The sequence below is a fragment of the Chinchilla lanigera genome, unplaced genomic scaffold, assembly GCF_000276665.1.
Source record: "Chinchilla lanigera isolate Chin_1 unplaced genomic scaffold, ChiLan1.0 scaffold00049, whole genome shotgun sequence".
Classification (NCBI taxonomy): Eukaryota; Metazoa; Chordata; class Mammalia; order Rodentia; family Chinchillidae; genus Chinchilla; species Chinchilla lanigera.
In genome coordinates, this window is record NW_004955450.1 from 564,018 (window position 1) to 584,050 (window position 20,033).

Here is a 20,033-nt window from a genome sequence, read left to right on the forward strand (position 1 = left end):
CTGCCATGGCTGCGCGTTGAGGAGGGGTCTTCCTGGCAGGCTTGTGAGCCTGTCCTGATGAGTCTTCCCCTTCCCCAGGGAACCCCTGCGAGCTGAACTGCCGGCCCTCCACCGAGCACTTTTCCGAGAAGCTGCGCGATGCCGTGATCGATGGCACTCCCTGCTACCAGGACCAGACCATCCGTGACCTCTGCATCAACGGGATCTGCAAGGTGCGCCTGGACATCAACAGCAGTGCCCAGTGCCACTGCCTCCCGTCCCTTGGAGGGCACCAGCTCACCCCAGGCTGCACTCTTGGGCCTCTGCCCTCATGACCTCAATAGCAAAGCTGCCCACTACCCCAGGACTGCAGAACCCCCAAGTCACCCCCCAGCCCCAGCCTCTCCCCTGGGCTCGCAGCTGCCTGCCCTTCTGCAGCAGCTGGCCCAGCACAGCTCCAGCCAGGAAGCAGAGCCCAGGCAGCATTCCCCCTCTTGCTGGCTGGAGGAGCCTGGGCCTCTGGGGAGGGTTCGAAGGTGGTCCAGGTGGTGCGGGGCTCTGAACAGGCCGAGGAGGTACCCAGTGCTGGGTAATGACTCCTAGTCTCATTCTCATTCCCAGCCACCTCTTGCCCCTGCTGCTTGCACTCTGCCACTGGTGTGGCGGCCTGGGTTGAGAGGAGGCTGGCTGCTGGTGCTGGGCCAGTGCTCTTGACAGTGAGTCGTAGAAACCCCTGTGTGGCTTCTCAGGAGCACGTGCCTGCTCTGCACCTATCTCCACCACCTAAGGCTCACCATGTGCCCCTAAGGCAGGGGCAGACCCCTGTCTCACCTCTGGGAAAACAAGCTCAGAGGAAGAAGGGTTCCTCTGGGGTCAGTTGGCACAGTAGGTGGGCAAGGCCCCGAAGGAGGATCAGCACTTAGCTCCAAGGCCTTGGCTCCCACCCACTGTTGCAGAGTGTGGGCTGTGACTTCGAGATTGACTCGGATGCCGTGGAGGACCGCTGCGGAGTGTGCCGAGGCAATGGCTCCACCTGCCACACTGTGAGCGGCACCTTCGAGGAGGCTGAGGGTCAGGGTACGGATGGGACCACCGTGGGGACTGCACTTTACCTGGGGGCCTCTCTTTGTCTCCTGGCCCCACTCTCAGCACCTTTAGTCCGCCCACACTGGAGAGGGCAGAGACCGGTCCTGGTGGGAGCCTCCTGTCCCAGGGACCCTAGGCTGGCCATCCAAGCCTGGGTATGGCCCTGCTCCCTGCAGAGGGTGCCATCTACTTATGCAGAGACAGAGCCCCCCGACCCCAGCTCTGAGCCCTTGCCCAGGGCTGCGTTGCTTCTGTGTGACAGGCAGGTGACGGAGGTGCTCACAGTCTGACAGGGTGACAGCCTTCACAGTGACAGATGAGTGTGGGGATGTTCTGAGAGCTGAGGGAGCTCTCAGGCAGGTCCTGCCCCGGGAGTGCAGGGAGGACTTCCTGGGGGAAGTGGACACAGAACTGAATGAGGAGGAACCCGGACATGGTAGTTAGGGCAGAGAGGAAACTTCGAAGCCTGGAGCAGGAGTGAGTGTGTTCTGCCCAGGGCCCAGCAGGCAGACAGGCAGGCAGGGTGGCCTGGGACCTTGAATGCCAGGCCTGGAGTTTAGCTTTCTTCCTGGAGGAGCAGCACAGTCTAGTGGTTACCACACAGCCCCTGTTCCTGCTTCGTATTCCAGCAGCACCATCGTGCAAGCTGCCTAACCTCTCACATGCCAGGCTCTGCACCTATAAAGTGGGGGGTGACGATGGTGTCCGGTAACAGGCTTGTCTCCCAGAGCTTACACAGTTAGGTCCTTAGAGTCACCCAGGCGGGGAGGGGCTCCTTACCCAAAGAACAGCAGCCCTGTGGGGAGGAGAGGGCTGTCCTGGGAGGAAGGCCCAGGTGTTGTGGAGTTTTGGAAGGCTTTGCAGGCTGAGAATGCAAGGGGTGGACCAGCTGCGTGTCAGTGAGACTAATCAGGGTTCTCGGGAGACAGCAAAGGATGTGGCCACAAAGGCAGGGTTTGTGGGCCCTGGCAGGCGCTGATGGCTCAAGATAGACCTGGCTATATCTGCCTTTGGGAAGCTCAAGCTTGAGGTGGGCTCCCGTGAAGGGCCAGGGGCAACCAGCCTCCTACCTGGTGGCCTGTGCACACCCCTGACCAACAGGGTACGTGGACGTGGGGCTGATTCCCACGGGCGCACGCGACATCCACATTGAGGAGGTGGCCGATGCTGCCAACTTCCTGGCCCTGCGCAGCAGTGAGGACCCAGACAAGTACTTCCTCAACGGTGGCTGGACCATCCAGTGGAATGGGGACTACCACGTGGCGGGCACCACTTTCACCTACACCCGCACGGGCAACCGGGAGAACCTCACGTCCCCGGGACCCACCAGGGAGCCTGTCTGGATCCAGGTGCTGCGTCCTGGGGCCCAGCGTGGGGTACAGAGGTGGGAATCCCCATACACACGGCGGGCTGTGGTCCTGGGGAATGAATCTGGGGCAGCACAGAGCTGGCTCGGGATGGGACCCTGCTACCACACCTGCCTCAGTTTCTGCAGCACTAAAGTCGCCCCGTGGAGTACTCCCTGTTGGCAGATGGAGGGGACCCCGTGTCCTCACAGGGCTCCCCCACTCGCTCCAGCTGCTGTTCCAGGAGCACAACCCTGGGGTGCGCTACGAGTACACAGTCCACAGAGAAACTGAGAGCCTCAGTACGGCGCCACCGCCCGAATTCTCCTGGCACCACAGGCCCTGGAGCGAGTGCACAGCCACCTGCGGCACAGGTGGGATGGGGCAGGCAGAGCCGCCGCCTGGCTGGTGCTGGCTGAGCCTGTACTGCGGCCACACATGACCCTCACGCAGGCTTCAGGGGGCGGCATAATCATCCCCATCACACCAATGAGCACCTGGGCCTCACCCACGAACAGTGGGACAGTGCCCACCCAGAGCCCTCCAGTCTGTCTACTGCCTGTCCCAGGGCATCCTGCAGGGGGCTGCAGTGGACAGTGAGGGTGAGGAGGGTGAGGGAGGTCCTGTTCTAGGGGCTCCTGGCCTTGGGGTGCAGGGGCCGCCTGGGCAGGGGCCTACCCATGTAAATCCCCAGGCGTGCAGAGGCAGATCGTGTACTGTGCAGAGCAGCAGGCAGGGCTTGTGGACGAGAGGCACTGTGACCCCCTGACCCGGCCCGATGACAACCACAGGACCTGCAATGAGGAGCCCTGCCCCGCCCGGTGAGCTGCCCACCAGCTCCTGCTGTCCTGACCCCTGGAGGGAGGACCCAGGGTCACGACTGTCACCCTGGTTGTCCCTGGTCCTGAGTTTTGGGTGGCCCTGGGCAGCCAGCCCTGGCCTAGCCACCCCAGGCACTCCCCTTTGGGGCTGCAGATGTGGAAAGAGCCCTCAGGCCTTGCACAGGTGCACTGAGGAGGCCAGCAGGTGTGAGAGGGCCATGTCCTGTTGCCAGGCTTTAGGGACAGATCCATCTAGGCTTGGAGCTCTGGGGACTCATCCTCTGGACACTGAGGCCCAGAACCCCAGCCTGGCCCTCCCCACTCAAGAGCCTGCCACTGCCTGTCCCACAGCATGCTGATGCCAGCCTGTGCCCTTGCAGGTGGTGGACTGGGGAGTGGCAGCACTGCTCCCGCTCCTGTGGGTCAAAGGGCGTCTCCCGCCGGGCTGTGCTCTGCCTCCAGAGCGTGGGGATGGAGGAGCAGAGCGCCCTGGACCTGTCTGCCTGTGAGCACCTTCCCCGCCCTCCTGCTGAAACCCCTTGTAACCCCAACGTGCCCTGCCCAGCCACCTGGGCTGTGGGCAACTGGTCTCAGGTGAGTGTGGGGCAGGAGGCACCCTGGCCTGGATGGGAGGCAAAGAACCTATGCGGATCCTCATTGCCTGGGGCCCCGAGGGAGGAGCCAGGGCACTCAAGGCTGTGCACCTGCCCTGAAGCCTCAGGCACACATAGCAGGCAGTGTGGGACCCGCTGTCCTGTGTCCTCTGTGCCCTCTGCTGGCCCAAGCCTTACCGTGGCCTCTCTGCAGTGCTCGGTGACGTGTGGAAATGGCACTCAGCGGCGAATTACCGTCTGTACCAATGACACAGGCCTCCCCTGCGATGAGGCCAACCGGCCAGCAACCGAAGCCCCCTGCACCCTGCAGCCCTGCCTGAACTTGCTGGCCCCCGAGGCCTCCGGCAGTGGCGCCTCCAGCCCCGAGCTCTTCAACGACATCGACTTCATCTCAAACTCCCTGGCCACACGCCCCCTGCCCAACTCCACACCTGAGTCGGACAGCATCAGCAATCGCATCGAGGACCTGAGCCCACCCGGGCCCCAGTGGGTAGATGACTTCTACTATGACTACAACTTCATCACCTTCCATGAGGACCTATCTTACGGAAGCCTTGAGGAACCCAGCCCAGGCCTGGTGGGCACCGTGGAACCGATGCCCCCAACCCAGAGCAGCCCTGCTAAGCTCTCCATGGAGCCCCCCAGAGCCAAGGAGGGGGCAGAGCAGGAAGCTGACCACCTCCCACCCCCACCCTTGCAGAAGTTCCCCGGGAGCCCAGTGGTCCCTTCCCTGCCTGAGGAAGATGCCCCCATGGGTGCCCCTGACCTTGGGCTCCCCATTTCAGTCAAAAGCACAGAGACACCCACTACCCCTGTAGGCTCCGATGAGCTCCTAGTGAGAGAGGACAGCCAGACCAGGCCACCCCCTCCACAGTGGGATGGGGCCAATGACATCTCCAAGGACAGTGAGGAGACTGCAGGCCGCAGAGCACCTCACCTGCCCCAAGGCCCCATCCCCATGCAGCCCCCTTGGCCTCCTGTCCACCCCACCCCCATTTTTCCGGATCCTGATGTGCTGCTAGGGATGAGGACTACATCCTGGGACCCCGTGCCAGAGAGCGACCCACACAACGAGGTGTGGCCCACGGCAGGGGTGGCTGTTTCCTCTCCTCCTCCCACCACTCCTGTGCCCAGGACCTGGGAGCAGGACAGCCCCCTGACAGTGATGGAGCCTGTGCCCCCAACAGCTGAGGAGGGCCGCCCCACAGACCTGCCTGCCAGGAATGCCAGCTGGCAAGTGGGGAACTGGAGCCAGGCAAGTGGTGCAGGGCTGGGCTGGGCTCCTGTCCATCTGCTGCGAGGTGGATGGAGATCCGACGGCAGAGGGAGGCCACCTGAGGCACCAGTCAGAGGTTGTGCATGCGCTGCACCTGCAACCAGGTGGCCTTGGGCCACTCTGTCCCATAGAGCCTCAGTGACGTGGAGGAGGACCCCATCTGCCTGTTTCTTAAGTCCCCAGAGGCCCATTCCTGAGTAACGGGATTATGGGGACGGCAGCAGCTGCACCAAGAAACACAGGCTTGCATGCCCTCAGGGACAGGGAGCTCACCTGCACACGGAGCTCCTCCAAGCTGCTCAGATCTGCCACCAGGCAGTCCCCTCAGTGGCTCCACTGCTTTGTCAGGAACCCACCGGGGATGGGAAGGAGCTGGCCCGGATGCCCTCCCAGGTCCCCAGATTGTCACTGCAAGAAAAACGGGCCTGTGTTTAGGGGCCCCAGCCTTGAGGAGGAAGGGACAGGCTGGGGCCAAGAACAGGCTTTGCCTGGGATTTCTAGCAAGCGGGCTGTCAGGACCAGGAACAACAAGGGGCGGGGGAGGGGGGTGTCCCTGCAGGCCCCTCATGGGCAGAGTGGGTGGCAGGATTCCACCTCTTTCTCACCATCTCCCTGGGAGGCGGGTGGAGGAGTCCATCTTGCAGGTAAGGGAAACTGAGGCCCTAGCATGGCAGAGGCAGCTTCACCAGGCAGGTCCGTCCTGATGTTCGTGGCCTCTGTGCCCACAGTGCTCCACCACCTGTGGCCTGGGTGCTGTCTGGAGGGCCGTGTACTGCAGCTCTGGCCGGGATGAAGACTGCGCCCCTGCTGGGCGGCCCCAGCCTGCCCGCCACTGCCACCTGCGGCCCTGCGCTGCCTGGTACACAGGGAACTGGAGTAAGGTGTGTGCAGGGGAGGCCAGGGCCAGACCCACATACAGGATGGAGCCCCTGCACCCCAGGACCAGAGTTGAAGAGCAGCTGTGCAAGGGCTCCACACAGCCATCTGTGCAGATTCACTCCTGATGTCTTTAGAATCTCTTCAGCTTCATCATGACCCAGCCTGGCCCCTGCTCCAGGGGGCATCTGCTTTCCTCTACTCCCTACCCCTCCAGGTTTCCCTTTTGCCCACTCTGCTTTGCCTCGTCTCCATCTGCTCCAGCTTGTGCCAGCCTCTGGTCTTCCACCTGTTGCCCAGGGCTGGCCACTTCTAGCCTCCCCTTGTGCTCGCATGGGGATGGGGTCTGATGTCTGCCCAGCTACGTTCTCATCAGTTATATGTGTGTGTGCGTGTGCGTGCACATGGGCTGCATCCACACACATGTCCTGGGGCCCCTGGGTTATAATGTGTGAATGCTGGTGGGGTTCACATGTGGGTTGTATGTGTGTGCATGTGGGCATATCTCTAGGCCTATGGGTTATAAATCTGTGTGTTCCTGTAATGAAAGTGTACACATCCCTGGGTTATAAGCATATACATGTACTTGGTGTATCACACACATCCCTGGGCCCCAGGATTATGTGTGCATGGGTGTGGGGTACATCCACGTGTGTTCCTCTACCTCTGGGCTATAAGTGTGTGCATATGCATGGGATATGTCTGGACCTCTGGGTTATAAGCGTTTGCATGCACATGGGGTGCATTCATGTATCCCTGATCCTTGGGGTAATAAGCGCGTGTGCGCATGTAGCATCCACACACTCACCCCTGGGCCTTGGGTTATAAGCGTGTGTGCACACATGGGGTGTGTCCACACACATCCCTGGCTCCAGGATTACATGTATAGGGTGTGTTGCACATCCCTCTGCCCCCAGGTTATAAGTGTGTGCACGTGCTTGGTGTGTCACACATGTCCCTGTCCCCCAGTGTTCCCGCAGCTGCGGTGGAGGCTCTGCAGTGCGGGACGTGCACTGTGTGAACACGCAGGATCTCCAACCGCTGCGGCCCTTCCACTGCCAGCCCGGGCCCACCAAGCCACCCTCCCGCCAGCCCTGCGGGACCCAGCCCTGCCTCAGCTGGTACACCTCCTCCTGGAGAGAGGTGAGGAGGCGTCTGGGGTGGGCCTGGTCCTCCCCAAGACCTGGCCAGGCTGACCTGGCCATGCTGACAAGGCCCCTCCCTCCCAGTGCTCCGAAGCCTGTGGCGGTGGCGAGCAGCAGCGTCTGGTGACTTGTCCGGAGCCGGGCCTCTGTGAGGAGGCTCTGAGACCCAACGCCACTCAGCCCTGCAACACCCACCCCTGCACACAGTGGGTGGTAGGGCCCTGGGGCCAGGTGAGCTGGGCGGCAGGCGCAGCAGGGAGCTGGAAGGGAGTGGAGGGTGCGGATTGGCTGGGTGCTGGGACACCAGGTAAGCCTAGGAGGAGATTTGGTTGACCCCACAGAGGGTCAGAGATGCCTGGAAGAGGGCCAAAGCAACAGGAAGTGAAGATCCTTGAGCCAGAGACCATGGGACAAGGGGACAGAGAGGGGCCCATGGTGAGCAGAAATGCTCTGTGCCACACCTCTCTGGAGCCTGGAGGTTCAGGAATCTCAGATTTGCCCCTGAACCAGACCCTGATGGTAGCAGGGCCTGCATTCAAGTCCTGGTCCCAGAAAGCTGCTGAGTGACTGGCAGGTGGCTTTGCCTTGCTGGACCATGTTTATCTGTTCTTAATGGGGATGGCGTGGGCCGGGAAACATAAAGTAGCACAATTAAGCATGAGGCCCACCCGAGTCTGCACGCTGAAACTTGTTCTCGGGCTTTTCACACCACCCACCAGGTCCCCAGCTGATGAGAACAAAGCCCAGTTTAGGATGCGGTTCTGGCTGAGAAACTTCTCGATTTTCTGCTTCCCTCTGCTGTCCTGGGGCACCGTGGTTCTTGTCCAGGACTCTGGCCAGTCTGCCAGGCCTCAGGCGGGATTGTGCAGGGGCTCGCTCCCTTGCCCATTTCCCCTGTGTGGGAGCAGATCCTGCAGGGCGTTTCCCCACCCCACACCCCGTGGAGACTGCTCAGGCCCAGGGCACTGCCCAAGACCCCCACACTGCCACTGTGGGCGCGGCCGCCAGGACTCTCCTCCCCTCCCGTGCAGTGCTCAGCACCTTGTAGAGGGGGAGTCCAGCGGCGCCTGGTCAAGTGTGTCAACGTGCGGACAGGGCTTCGTGAGGAGGACGGCGACCAGTGCGGCCACGAGGTCCGGCCCGAGGGCTCCCGGGTGTGCACTGCGAAGGATTGTGAGGTCACTGAGCCCCCACGTGAGTGTCCCCTCTCCCAGGCTCAGCTGCAAGTAGGGCGGGGTGCAGACGATGGGGAAGCCATCTTCACAAAGCACTGGCGGGCTCCCTCTGTAGTGTGGACTCCAGGGCCATGTGGCCATGATGGGGAGGCAGAAGGGGCCCCATGCTGGACACCAGCCCTCCAGGGGTGCTCAGCTGAGCCAGTGGTCACAGGCAGCTTCTCCAGCCACAGGGGCGTGGCGGTGAGCCCCTCAAATTGTGTGCCATTGAGCGAGCCCCTATTCCCTCCTGGGAAAGCCAGGATGTCCCAAAGACCCTCAACTCCCAGCCAACTGAAGGAGGAAGCCAGGAGTGAGCAAAGGGATTAGAGGAAGGGCCTCCTCCGGACACTGCCAGCGCCCAGTGCTGCTGGCTTCCGGGCCAGCTGGGTCCTTTGGGCGGACAGAAGGGCCTGGGCCAGAGGTAGCTCTGGACCCCAACCCCCACTTCCTTCCTGAGCCTCAGCTGCCCCCAGCAGTGCTGTGCACGGGAAACCCCATGGCTCTGGACTCGCACCTGGGTCTGGTCATGTGCTGAGTGGCCTTGGGCTCCGCTTCCCTTCTTCATGTGTGAGGGGCTACCAGCCTGTGTCCCTGCACAGACAGGGTCTGGGGTGAAGGCCCAGCTCTGTGAGGCACCTAGAAGTGTCACCGCGGGGTCTGAGGGTCCCTGAGGCTGAAATATCCCACCCTTATAGAATAAGTTTACAGTTTCCTTGACTCCCATCTTGAGAAAAGAATTTTTAGGACTCTTCAGTAAGAGGCAAGAGAAAGGTTTATTAGATGGGAAGTTTCAGGATGCACTCGAGTGGAATGCAGGCCATATGCCAGAACTGGTTGTATTCAAGGGTGTCTTTGAGATGGTAATCTAAGATGCGTATTCTCGCTGTCTGTTGGGTCACAGTGCCAGCCACTTACATGTGTTTGAAGTTGAGATCTGCTGCCCACCAATACTGCTGCTTCCTCCAGGGTGGAGGAAGCACAATTTACTGGTGCAAAGGACAGGTCCAGAGCACAGGTTTAGAGGCTTACTATGGCTCGAAGACTTTTGGGAATTTCTGTTTTCTGTTTTTTTGAAGGGAAAAGGCTTGAGTAACTTGTATTCTGAAGCAGCAGTTAAGTACAATTTTAAAATCTTGATTTCCTTGTCTCCTTTCTACCTAGTTTTTATTTCTTCTACTGAAGAGATGCTCAGGATAGGTGACTTCGTCCTCTCCTTGTGGCAGCCACTACTGTCCTCCATTGTTGTCAGGGAGAACCCAGGGCCACCTGTGCAGCAAGGGAACGCAGGTGTGGCATCCCATGCACAGAGCAGCGTGCCTGCCTGCTGACTGTCCCTGTCCCCAGGACACAGTGTGGCTGTTGAGCAGGCTGGAGTATCCAGCCATCACCCTCACCTACCCTCCCTCCTTTGCTCCGTGCAGCATCCTCCACCAGCAGCTGGCTGCCCAGTGGCCATGCTTTGCTGCCCTGCCCCTGGCAGGAATGTCCCTCCCACCTCAACTCCATTGCCTCAAGGTCCTGCAGAAGTGCCAGCCACTGAGCTCTCCTGTGTGGCCCCTGCCTGTCTTGGCACTGTCCTGCATACAGCCTGGGGCTGGAGGAGGCTGTGCTCTCCGGTCCCACATATGCAGATCAGGGTCCACGAAGAGTTGGGTGATGAGGACCCAATGATTAGCAAGAATTAGCAACAAGCCTGATTTGGGGGCTTGGGCTTCATGGCCTCTGGGGTAGGCTGGGAGGTAGGAGGTATGTGGAGGGTGGGGAGGTAGTTGAGCAGGCAGTCCTCCCAAGTGAGTTTTCTGCCACAGCAAAGATGCCCCGGGAGGTGTTAGACTCTGAGACCCAGGAATTCCCAGGATGCTAGGATAGTCATGCAACTGCGGCAGGATGTTTGGAAACCCTGAGAACTCAGAATGTGTGGTCACCTTGCTTGCCGGTGGAGGAAACAGGCCTGAGAGGCTAAGAAGCATCCCAGATTCTCCATAGAAGTTACGTCTGCAGCACTCCAGAGCAGGAGTGGGAGAGTGCGGGAGGGGGTGTGCCTACGTTCCTCGGGCCCAAGTCTGTGGTAAGCAGGCTGGGAGGCAGCTGGGGGCCATCAGCAACACAGGAAGCAAGGCCAGAGGCTGGAGGCCGCATCCCAAAATAGATGGCTCAGGGCAGGAGGGTCTCTAAGCCTAGTCCCTGAAAGCAGTCTGTAGCCCCCTCCCCAGGGCCTGCACTCAGCTTGGGTAAGGAGAGCTCAGTGGCTGGCACTTCTGCAGGGCCTTGAGGCAATGGAGTTGAGGTGGGAGGGACACTCCTGCCAGGGGCAGGGCAGCAAAGCATGGCCACTGGGCAGCCAGCCGCTGGTGGAGGATGCTGCATGGAGCAAAGGAGGGAGGATAGGCAAGGGTGATGGTGGACACTCTGGCCTGCTCAACACCCTTGTAACTAGGTGGGGGTCTTGGGGAGCTGTTTCCAGGTTCTTGGTGTCCCAAAGAACTAAGCACAACAGTCAGAGGGAACTGCAAGAGATGCATTAAAGGGAATGAAGCTAAAGCCACCACGTTGAGAGTGCCGGGGCAACAGCTCATTGTTTACAGGGGCAGTGCTGGCTCTCTCCGGCCTGGGGTTACGGGAGGACCTGTAGCTGGGGTCCTGGCCCAGTAGGGTACTGACTTAGCCCACCTATTGGTGGGGAGGTTCTGACTGTGCAAGGCTTTTAGAAGGATCAGACTGTCCAAAGCCCATTGCGCGTGTGTGTGTGTGTGTGTGTGTGTGTGTGTATACAAATGAGGCTGCACACTCATTTTGGTTGTGCGCATGCCTGGGGGTTCTGGGTAACAGGGTGGCCTTTATCTGGTGGTTTCCTGATGTTTTTGACGTCATCGTCCTTGGTTGGCCTGGTCTCTCGACTCTTGCCCCAGGGTTTCCTGTTGTTCACTTGTCCTTGCTCTACCTCCTGCCTCACCCTGATGGCCTTTGTAACTGCACACAAGGCCCACTCCCTGGGCTGGCTGTGGGGGTGGCCCCCTACTCTGGCCCAAGAACCCAGTGAGGCCCCACAAATCAGGAGGTGTTGCTTAAGGCCCAGTATCGTGTCCAGGCACGGAGGGGAGGTGGCATGGGTGTGGAACACAGACCACTGCAGACTGGCAGAGCTGCCTTGATACTCAGTGGTGTGCCAGGATTTGTCAGGTATTAGGGGCAAACAGAGATGGGGGGGCATGATACCCTGGGTGGGCCCTTTGGGTACTTTAGGTGGTCTAGATGAGGTCTGCTAAAGTGGTCTAGGAAAAGGTCTCCTGAGGTAGTCTGGGATGGGTCTGCTGAGATGGTACAGGAAGAAGTACACTAAGGTGGGCTACTCCTGACATGAGGTAGGTTAGGATGTCTGAGTGGTCTAGAAGGGACTCTTTTTTACTTCGGGGTTTTTTTTTGGTATTGGGAATCGAATTCAGGACCTTGCGCTTGCCAGGCAGGTGCTGTGCCACTGAGCTATGTCCCTGGCCCTTTAGCATGTAGTCTCTTGAGGTAGACTAAGATGGGGTCTCTCCTCAGGTGGGCTACAATGAGTCACCTGAAGTGGCTAGGATGGACCTCCTGATGAGGGACAGGATGGGGCCTCCTGAGGTGGGTTAGGATGGGTTATGTGAGGTAGGCTAGGATAGGGGCTCTGGAAGTACAGTAAGATGGGTCACCTGAAGTCATTCTGCGTGGGGTCTCCTGAGGTGAGGAGGTTTAGGATGGCTCACTTGAGTGGTCTAGAAGGGGGTCTCCTAAGGCAAGACAGGCCAAGATGGGTGATACAATGGGTCTCCTTAGGTTAGCTAGGATGGGGGTTCCCCTGAGATGGTCTAGGATGGGGTATCCCAAGGTGAGATGGGTAGCAGGGTATCACCTGAAAAGGGCTAGGATGGAAATCTCCTGAGGTAAGGAGGGTTAGGACACTTGAATGGTCTAGAATGGGACCTCTTGAGGTGGTCTAGGATGGGATAACGAGGTGAGGAGGGTTAGGAAGGTCACCTGAGTGGTCTAGAATGGGGTCTCCTGGGGTGAAGTGGTCTAGAATGGAGTGCACTAATATGGGCCACCGTGAAATCTCTTGAAGTAAGGTGGGTTCCCATAAGGTCTCCCTAGGAGAGCTAGGATGGAGTCACCTGAGGTGGCCATGGCTGGCATCTCCTGAGAACAGTTAGAACGGGCCACCTGGTTGGTCTGGAATGGGGTCTTCTGAGGAGAGCAAAGATAGAGTCTCCTGAAGTGAGGTGGGCTAGGTGAGATCTCCTGACGTGAAGTCAAGATGGGGCACCTGAGCTGTCTGAAATGGGGTTTCCTGAGGTGGTCTAGGATAGGTCACCTCAGGTGGGCTACGATGGAGGCTCCTAAAGTGGTGTGGAATGGATTTCCTGAGGTGGTACTGGATGATGTATCATGAAGTGGGAAGGGTCACCTGAGTGGTCTAGAATGGGGTTTCCTGAGGTTTGCTAGGATGGGCTCTCCTGAGGTGAAAGCTAGGATGGGTCTCCTGAGGGCGTCTAGTTGGGGTCATCAGGTGGTCAGGATGTGATCTTCTGACATGAGATGAGCTAGGATGGAATCTCTCTCAGGTGAGATGGACTAGAATGGGTCACCTGAGGTAGTCCTGGATGAGGTCTCAAGTGAGATGGGTTAGGATGAGTCACCTGAGTGGTTTAGTATGGGGTTTCTTGAGGTGGTCTGGATGGGGTCTCCTGAGGTGAGGAGGGTTAGGATTAGTCACCTGAGATAAATCTGGGATAGATGCCCCCAGGTGCTCAAGCACAGGTCTCCTGAAGGTGAACGAAGATGCAGTCTCAACATTTTTCTTCCAGAAACCTGAGCCAGCTCTCCATATCTCAGGCCCAGCCATGGGCAAGTGGGACAGGGATAGATAGCCACAACTGGTAACCTGCAGGTCTAGGGCCAGGAGAGCTCCTCTAGAAATGGGAGGGCAGGGGTCCTGTGCCCTGGAATTGCCTGCTGATATCTCTTAAGACTGGGGTTGGAGGGTAGCACAGGTAAATATCCTAGGGAGCCTCTTAATGTGGCACCTGGCCCATTGCCTGACCTGTGCCTGCCCTGTGTCCAGGCTGCGAGCAAGACCGTCTGTCCTTCAACTTCTGCGAGCTCCTGCACATCATGGGCCACTGTGAGATGCCCAATGTTCGTGTCCAGTGCTGCCGCTCATGTCACCCATCTAACCACAAGGGCCTGTCCCATGGCCACTCACAGGTAGCCCGCCGCTGACAAGGACCTGGGCAGGACACACAGTCAGGCTGCCCATGACACACAGACCTCAGCGCTGCCCCTCATGCCCCATGGTGCTAATCCTGCCCGCCCAAGGGCAGGTAGGGACCCATCCCCTCAGGAAAAGTATTTTTTTATTGTAAAGGTTTGCATGACATTTGTTATTTACATAAATATCTACTGTTCCAAAGCACAGCTTGGCTTCATCTCAGATCAGGAAACCTCAAGCAGAGCCCTACCCTCTATCCTTCACCATTTCTTCTTATGCTGGACCTTCTGTGGCCACAGCTGTGCCTCTGCTCCTGAGTAGAGTGGCACTGAATGTGGGTATGGAGGCCACCAGGGCAGAGGTGCATCTGGGGAGGCTGCTGCAGAGGGCTGGGCACGGGACAGGGTAGAGGTATATGGTCTGGTTCAAACCATGCCATTTACTTGGAGTCCACCACCCATCCCTCCCAGGGTCCCCACTCAAGCTCTCAGGGACGTGTTTCACAGGGTGGAGGCACACACATTCCAGCGGCAGAGCCCCTTATCACCTGCAGGGGCTGCCCCAGGCCCCTCTGCTCTGCTATTTCCTGAAGGGGAATTATGGGGAGGAAAGGGGTAGCCTGGACCTCCTTGCTCCTCCTGGTTCCCATCGTCCCTTTCCTTCATCTCAAACAGTGCTCACGGGTGGGGCTGGGCTGGCAGTGGCCCCTTCTCCACTGCCAACCCTGGCACCAGCTTCACCACACTGACTTGTGGCCCAGCAACATGGCATCTGCCTAACCACAGCCTCCCCCTGTGGAACCAGGCTGAGGTGTACACATATCAGGGAGCAGGTGGGTGTCATGGTTCTCAGACAGGGAGGACTGAACATGTCATCCTCCCAGGCCCAGCCACATCCACACCTTCCCTCTGGCTGCAACCTTGGACTTTTCACCTCTTTTCTAAGTTCCCTCCTGGAAGTGTTAGGCCTCTTCTCTGAATCTGAGGGTGCTCTGTCACATTCCATTTTCTAGCATACACCCCAGATTGTCAGATGCCAAGGGCAGCATGTGGGCACTCTGCTAGGCTTTGTGGCTTTGTGGCTGGGGTGGGCACATTGGGAATCACCCATCAGGGACTGAGACCATAGGACCACATCCAGGGGCAGAATAATCAACACCATATCTGTGCCAGAAGGGTGGGGGGTGTGGGCATAGGGCACTGTCAGGATGTAGTGAAGCTGTGTACCTGGTGCTCCCAGCCACCTTGCCCACCTGATCCTAAACATTCCCTATTCCAGGTGACAGCCCAGCCATATGCTTAGGCGGCATAGGCCTAACAGAGACCCCAAGTCTCCGTCTCTTCTTCTGAGCACCGAGTGTCCTCCATGGTGCCCTCCATGCACCAGGCAGGACCCCATGGTGGAAGGAAGTCATCTGAGGTCTGTCAGGAAAGCACAGGCCTGCATCCTATCTGTCTTTGTGAGGAGGTCCTGGGTACCCGCGCCAACAGCATCTCCAGGCTTCATCAGGCAGCAGACCTCACAGGGACGGGGGCAACCCTCGGGTCCCCAGTGCACCTCCACCATTACTGTTCCACAGTGCAACCTCAGGTTCCCCACAGAGAGCAGCTTACAATTCAGGCCTGCCTTGTGGTCATGCTTTCTAGGGTCACCCCACCACTCCCACCCTGTGGAAGGATATTTGGTCTCAGTCATGTCTGTGTGTTTTTCCAGTGGTGCTCCCCACAGTGGCAGCTAGGCCTGGGCTGTCTGCTGGGCAGGAGGCAAATGAGCCAATGACCAGGCAGGCCTGGACAGCTGTCAGGAAACCACCTGTCCTCTGCAGAGGCTTCTATGGACACAGACAGTGTCTGAATCCTGGCTCCTGCCACTGTCCTCAGACCTGGCCTATAGCTTGGCCACAGTTCTTAGGGCCACCGATGCTGGCAGAAGCATCCTGCTCCAGCCACCCCACCCCACTGGGCAGAGACACCCAGAGTCGAAGTCCAGGTTGGTAGGTGAGCCCCCGCCCTTGGGATGGGCCCAAACAGAACATTACATAAAGGAGTTTATTTTAACCTGAACATCAGTACAGAAGCTGCTGTCATATAGAAGGACAGTCACCTGCTGCACAAAAAGACAACACTGTATACAACGAGGGGGGCTCATGCAACAGTGCAAACACTTCATTAGGAAAACCTGATTGGGGTTTGCCTACCATGCTTCCTATGTCAATGCAGCTTATTGGAAACCAGTGTTCCCTGCAATCCGAAGTCCTACCTCCCACTGTTGAGCTGTCAGCTTGATGACAAGCAGCATCCAAGCTACCAGGGAAAGAAGGGTGAGGACAGAGTCCACACAGACACAGAGCTCATGCCTGGAGGTAAAGGTGGTGTAGAGGGAGGCTCAGGCTTACATAAATACATGCAAAGGAGTCGTGCACACAAAATAGAACTTGTTATAGAAAATAGATGTACAGAATCTAGAAAAAACGTGATAAAATAGCCTACAAAAATATAAACTGTAGTAAAAATATACAAAAGTATTAACAGGTTCAACGGATTTAAAAACAAAAAAACACTGACTGCAGAGCTGGTGACTCCCCCAGCTCTGGCACATGCGCATGGCCAGCAGGCAAGACCACATGCAAGATGAGCAGTGTGTCAGCTTTGGCCAGAAGGAGCTCCTCAGGCAGCTGGTGGCGGAGCCTGAGGGGCACCAGGGACAGCAGCAGGTCTCTTGACTGCAGGAGAGACTGGGCAATGTTGATGCAAAAACAGTGGGGCTCTGCCTGTCCTGTCCCCAGCCTGGAACCAGGCCAACACCTCCCCTCCAGGGAGGCACCCAGTCCATTTCCAGGACCACTCTGTTCTCCCATATTGCGTGGCCACAGAGCAGTCCTAGCTGTGCAGGTGCTGTGGTAAAGCATGTTTCCAGGACAAGCCAGACCAAACATGTGCATTCCTGAGGGACTACTCTTGGCCCCTGAATGAGGCAGCTTGGGTTGATGTGTAGGAAACTGACTTGGGAACTAAAAACTGGGGGCAGCTGGAGCTGACCCCGGAGGAACTCACCTATCCCCTGTGCCTCCTCAGCAGCTGTCACAGGCTAACAGCCTCTCCGGAGGAGGGATGGGGTCTGCCAGCAGGTGGCCTGTACCTGAGAACAGTGGCAGACTGTGGCTCCTTACTCATGGGCTGCTTTCTGGAGAGGCCAGGCCTTAAAAACCACTCCCAAGACATACACAATGGCAAGACACATTTCTGATACCCAAACAGACAAATGGCTGAATAGAGAGACCAGCTCCCTCTGCATAGTAAAGCAACTTCACCAAAGACAGAAGCTGAGTTGCTGAAGTAGGAATCCAGCCACAAAACTGCTAGGAAGCCAACAGTTAAAAAAAAAAAAAAAGGAATAAGGGTTACAGGAGCACTTCTTGAAACTGCACTGCCTCAATTCTTAAGTCTGAGTATGTTTAGAGAACATTTTCAATTTTTTCCAGGTAGTGTAAAATATTCCATGTAAGACTGTTCCCTTGTACTAATAGTGTGCCAGGAAACATACACTTAGAACATCCACACCTCAGGGATGGTCCCAAAGGGCTCAAAACAAATTAGCCAGGACCTGCCTGGCAGCCTATTATGTCAGAGGCCATTTGGACCCCATATCTTCACCAAGAACAAGGCCATTTGGACCCCATATCTTCACCAAGAACAAGGCTGTGTGGCAGCCACACGGGACTGGGTGAGAGCTCCCATGAGCCCTGGCCTCAGCAAAGGTATTGTCAAGCTCCAGTACAGGAAAATACAGGAGCACTGGGATCTTTCCCAGCAGCTGTGCAGCCACCTGCAAAGCAACCCCATAGCTGCTTCTGCAACCTCACCAGGGGCAGGCAGTTCACCTGGAATCCTACCCCAGCCATATGTAAGGAATGGCTTCCATAAGTCACCTTCCAGATGGAAAGTTTTCCACAGATGCCAAGCACAGGGAAAGCTGCAGCAGAACTGTCCCACGCAGGGCTAGTGCAGGACCAGGCCCCCCACATGGAGGGGGAGCCACTAGTGAAAGGAGGGCAGAGGAAAGCTCCTGGGCTTTCAGCAGAGGCCACTCCAGAACAAAGGTATGCTTGCTTTTTAAGGAAGCCCCTCTGTGCACAGTGACCTCACCCCATGGAAACAGCCACATTCAACCCCTGGTGCATCCTCCAAGTGCTGCTGTTTAAGACATGCACAGCTGCTCACTATGTACAAGAGGAGTAACAACACGGGAAGTACCCAGCAAGGCCAGTTTTCATGGGGTAAAGACCAACCCAGCTGGCAAAAGCTGTAAACAGGCTGTTGGAGACAGCCAGCTGCTAAGTGGGCAGTGATTCACCAGTCAGGCAGAAAGCAGGATTGTAACGCATATGACCAAATGCTACGGCACAGTGCTGGCTGTAAATAGAGCAGATCCCTCTCCAGCCCCAAGTGGGATGAGAAAGTGCAGTCTGGCTCTGGACATCTGCCCCACAGAGTCCCAGAGGCCACAGATGTTACACTTGGGCATTAAATGAGCAGGCACCCCTGCAGTTCACTTTGGACACACTTTGGTTACCATAGCAAAGAGCAGCAACTGGGGGAGGGGTCACTCAGGCATCTTCCTCCTCATCGCTGACCAGCCCGCCCTTGTCAGGGCCAGGTTCCCGCTCACGCAGAAAGTCTTCACGGATGGCCTCCAGCTCAGTCAGCTCCTGCCGCACCTTCTCCAGGTGATAGGCACGTCGGTTCCGGATCTGGCGCAGCGGAAAGGGGTTCAGGTCCACAAAGGAGATGTTGATCAGCTTCCTGGTGTGATGAAGGACAGAGAAGGGGGTCAGTGAAGCTCTCTAAGTGCTCTCCACAGCCCCCACAGCAGCAAAGCCCAGGGGCAGACAGGAGGGACACCATGCTGGGGGCTTGGGTGGGTGACATGCCTCCCACAGAGGGCACAGTGGCCAGGGGAATGTTCCTGCATCCTGCCCAGACACAGATTCTAGGTCTGCTACACCTGTCTTTTCGCCTGACTCCCATCAGAACATTGGGAACGCTGGGTATCTCCTCCCAGAGCATGGGGGCACAAAGTCTCAAAGCACTGCCTGGTGCTTGTTCCACATCCATGGGTGCTGGTGGGTATAAGTCCTCAGGGCCAGTGCCAGGCCAGATGGACTGAGCAGGGGAGGATGCCTGAGCAAACCAGCAGTGACAAATAATCAGGAACACAGACCTGTGAGCCACGAGGGTTTCTATCACCCCTGGGCCAAGGACCAATTCTCAACAAGTTACAAAACTGTAACTTGCCTTTAACCACTGCCTAGCTCTCTAAGACAGAACTAAGACTCCCAAGGCTGCTGTTGCTCCCAGCACTAAGGTCAGCCCACTGCTCCTAGACACAGAGAGCTGGCTTTGCCAACAGAGGCCATACCCTGCCTGCCAACTGAGGGTCAGACACGGGTGCAGCCAGGAGGTTTGAGTCAGAGTAGCACCCCTGCCATAACGCAGACCTGTGGGCTATATTTAACCTGTTGTGCAAAGTGCAGAGGGACAGGCCTTACAACTCCTCCTCCGTGTTTACTACTCTACGATTCAGGCATGCCTGACGAACCTGAGGACTCTGGCAAGGAGATGCCAGGCAAGCAAGGCCAGTTCTGTTCAATGCCAAGCTTACAGTGTTCTAGGACAGGTGTGCTTCAGAGATGAGGGCAGCCCTGAGCAAGGGACGCTGTGTGCAGACTGGCTAGGAAATAAAACACAGCAAGGACCAGGTCCTGGAGGACCACACAGCAGCCCTCCCTCCTGCAGCTATGAACCCATGGGCTCCACAAACCCAAGACCTAGTATCCCCTCCTTTGCTACAGAAAGAGAGCACTGGGGGTGCAGTGCTAATATTTCCGCTCCTTGGGTGGGAAGCTGGCTGGCCCATCAGCCCAGAAGTAGCACAGGCAGACCCAGATTCTACCCTGCAATGTTCAGCTCTTCTGGTCACCCAGGGATCTTGCTGCAGAGACCATTTCAACCTGCATCACACAGCATCTCCTGGATGTGCCTGTGCGGTGAGACCCACCCATGTGCTGCAGAACTGGTACACCCTGGAACCATTCTTGCGGGGGCGTCTATTAAACTATCAGGGGCCCCATGCAGAGGGGCCTGGGCACCTTCAGTCTTGACAGCACCACCCACCACCCATAATCCTGCCAACACACATTCAGGGTAATTTGAAGGCCTGGACTTTCTAAAGTAAGGGCAATTGCACCACACTGCTCACAAGGAGGCGCTGCAGGACCATACATGACTTGGTGGGTGCTCCCCAGGCCTGACAGGCATTGACAGGACAGCCTGGCAGGCTGAGCAGGCTCCATCTCTGAACCAAAGGCTTTGAACACAGGGTTAGCTGTGGGCCTGCAGGAGCCCATCCGGGGTCTTTCTTGACATTAACAGAAA

General features: G+C 57.7%; 2 protein-coding genes across 9 annotated transcripts in view; one reads left to right on the forward strand and one right to left on the reverse strand.

Annotated features, from left to right (window-relative positions):
* Adamts7 (ADAM metallopeptidase with thrombospondin type 1 motif, 7) overlaps positions 1–16,989 on the forward strand; it is a 55,694-nt gene extending 38,705 nt beyond the window's left edge. For 3 of the 6 annotated variants that reach the window (XM_013518885.1, XM_013518887.1, XM_013518886.1), the window contains exons 13-24: positions 79–212; positions 936–1,056; positions 2,167–2,414; positions 2,644–2,785; positions 3,106–3,232; positions 3,613–3,826; positions 4,040–5,101; positions 5,851–6,003; positions 6,968–7,141; positions 7,228–7,374; positions 8,175–8,337; positions 9,262–9,497. In XM_013518885.1, coding sequence (XP_013374339.1) covers positions 79–212; positions 936–1,056; positions 2,167–2,414; positions 2,644–2,785; positions 3,106–3,232; positions 3,613–3,826; positions 4,040–5,101; positions 5,851–6,003; positions 6,968–7,141; positions 7,228–7,374; positions 8,175–8,337; positions 9,262–9,434 — 2,858 coding nt within the window. In that variant the 3' untranslated portion in view covers positions 9,435–9,497. Of the gene's footprint in view, positions 1–78; positions 213–935; positions 1,057–2,166; positions 2,415–2,643; positions 2,786–3,105; positions 3,233–3,612; positions 3,827–4,039; positions 5,102–5,850; positions 6,004–6,967; positions 7,142–7,227; positions 7,375–8,174; positions 8,338–9,261; positions 9,498–13,452; positions 13,804–14,877 lie in introns of those variants that run through there. The other 3 variants (XM_005393436.2, XM_013518890.1, XM_013518888.1) reach the window with 2 other exon arrangements.
* Positions 15,634–20,033, reverse strand: part of Tbc1d2b (TBC1 domain family, member 2B) — a 62,587-nt gene continuing 58,187 nt past the window's right edge. For all 3 annotated transcript variants that reach the window (XM_013518891.1, XM_005393435.1, XM_013518892.1), the window contains exon 13: positions 15,634–18,401. In XM_013518891.1, coding sequence (XP_013374345.1) covers positions 18,206–18,401 — 196 coding nt within the window. In that variant the 3' untranslated portion in view covers positions 15,634–18,205. The remainder of the gene's footprint in view (positions 18,402–20,033) is intronic.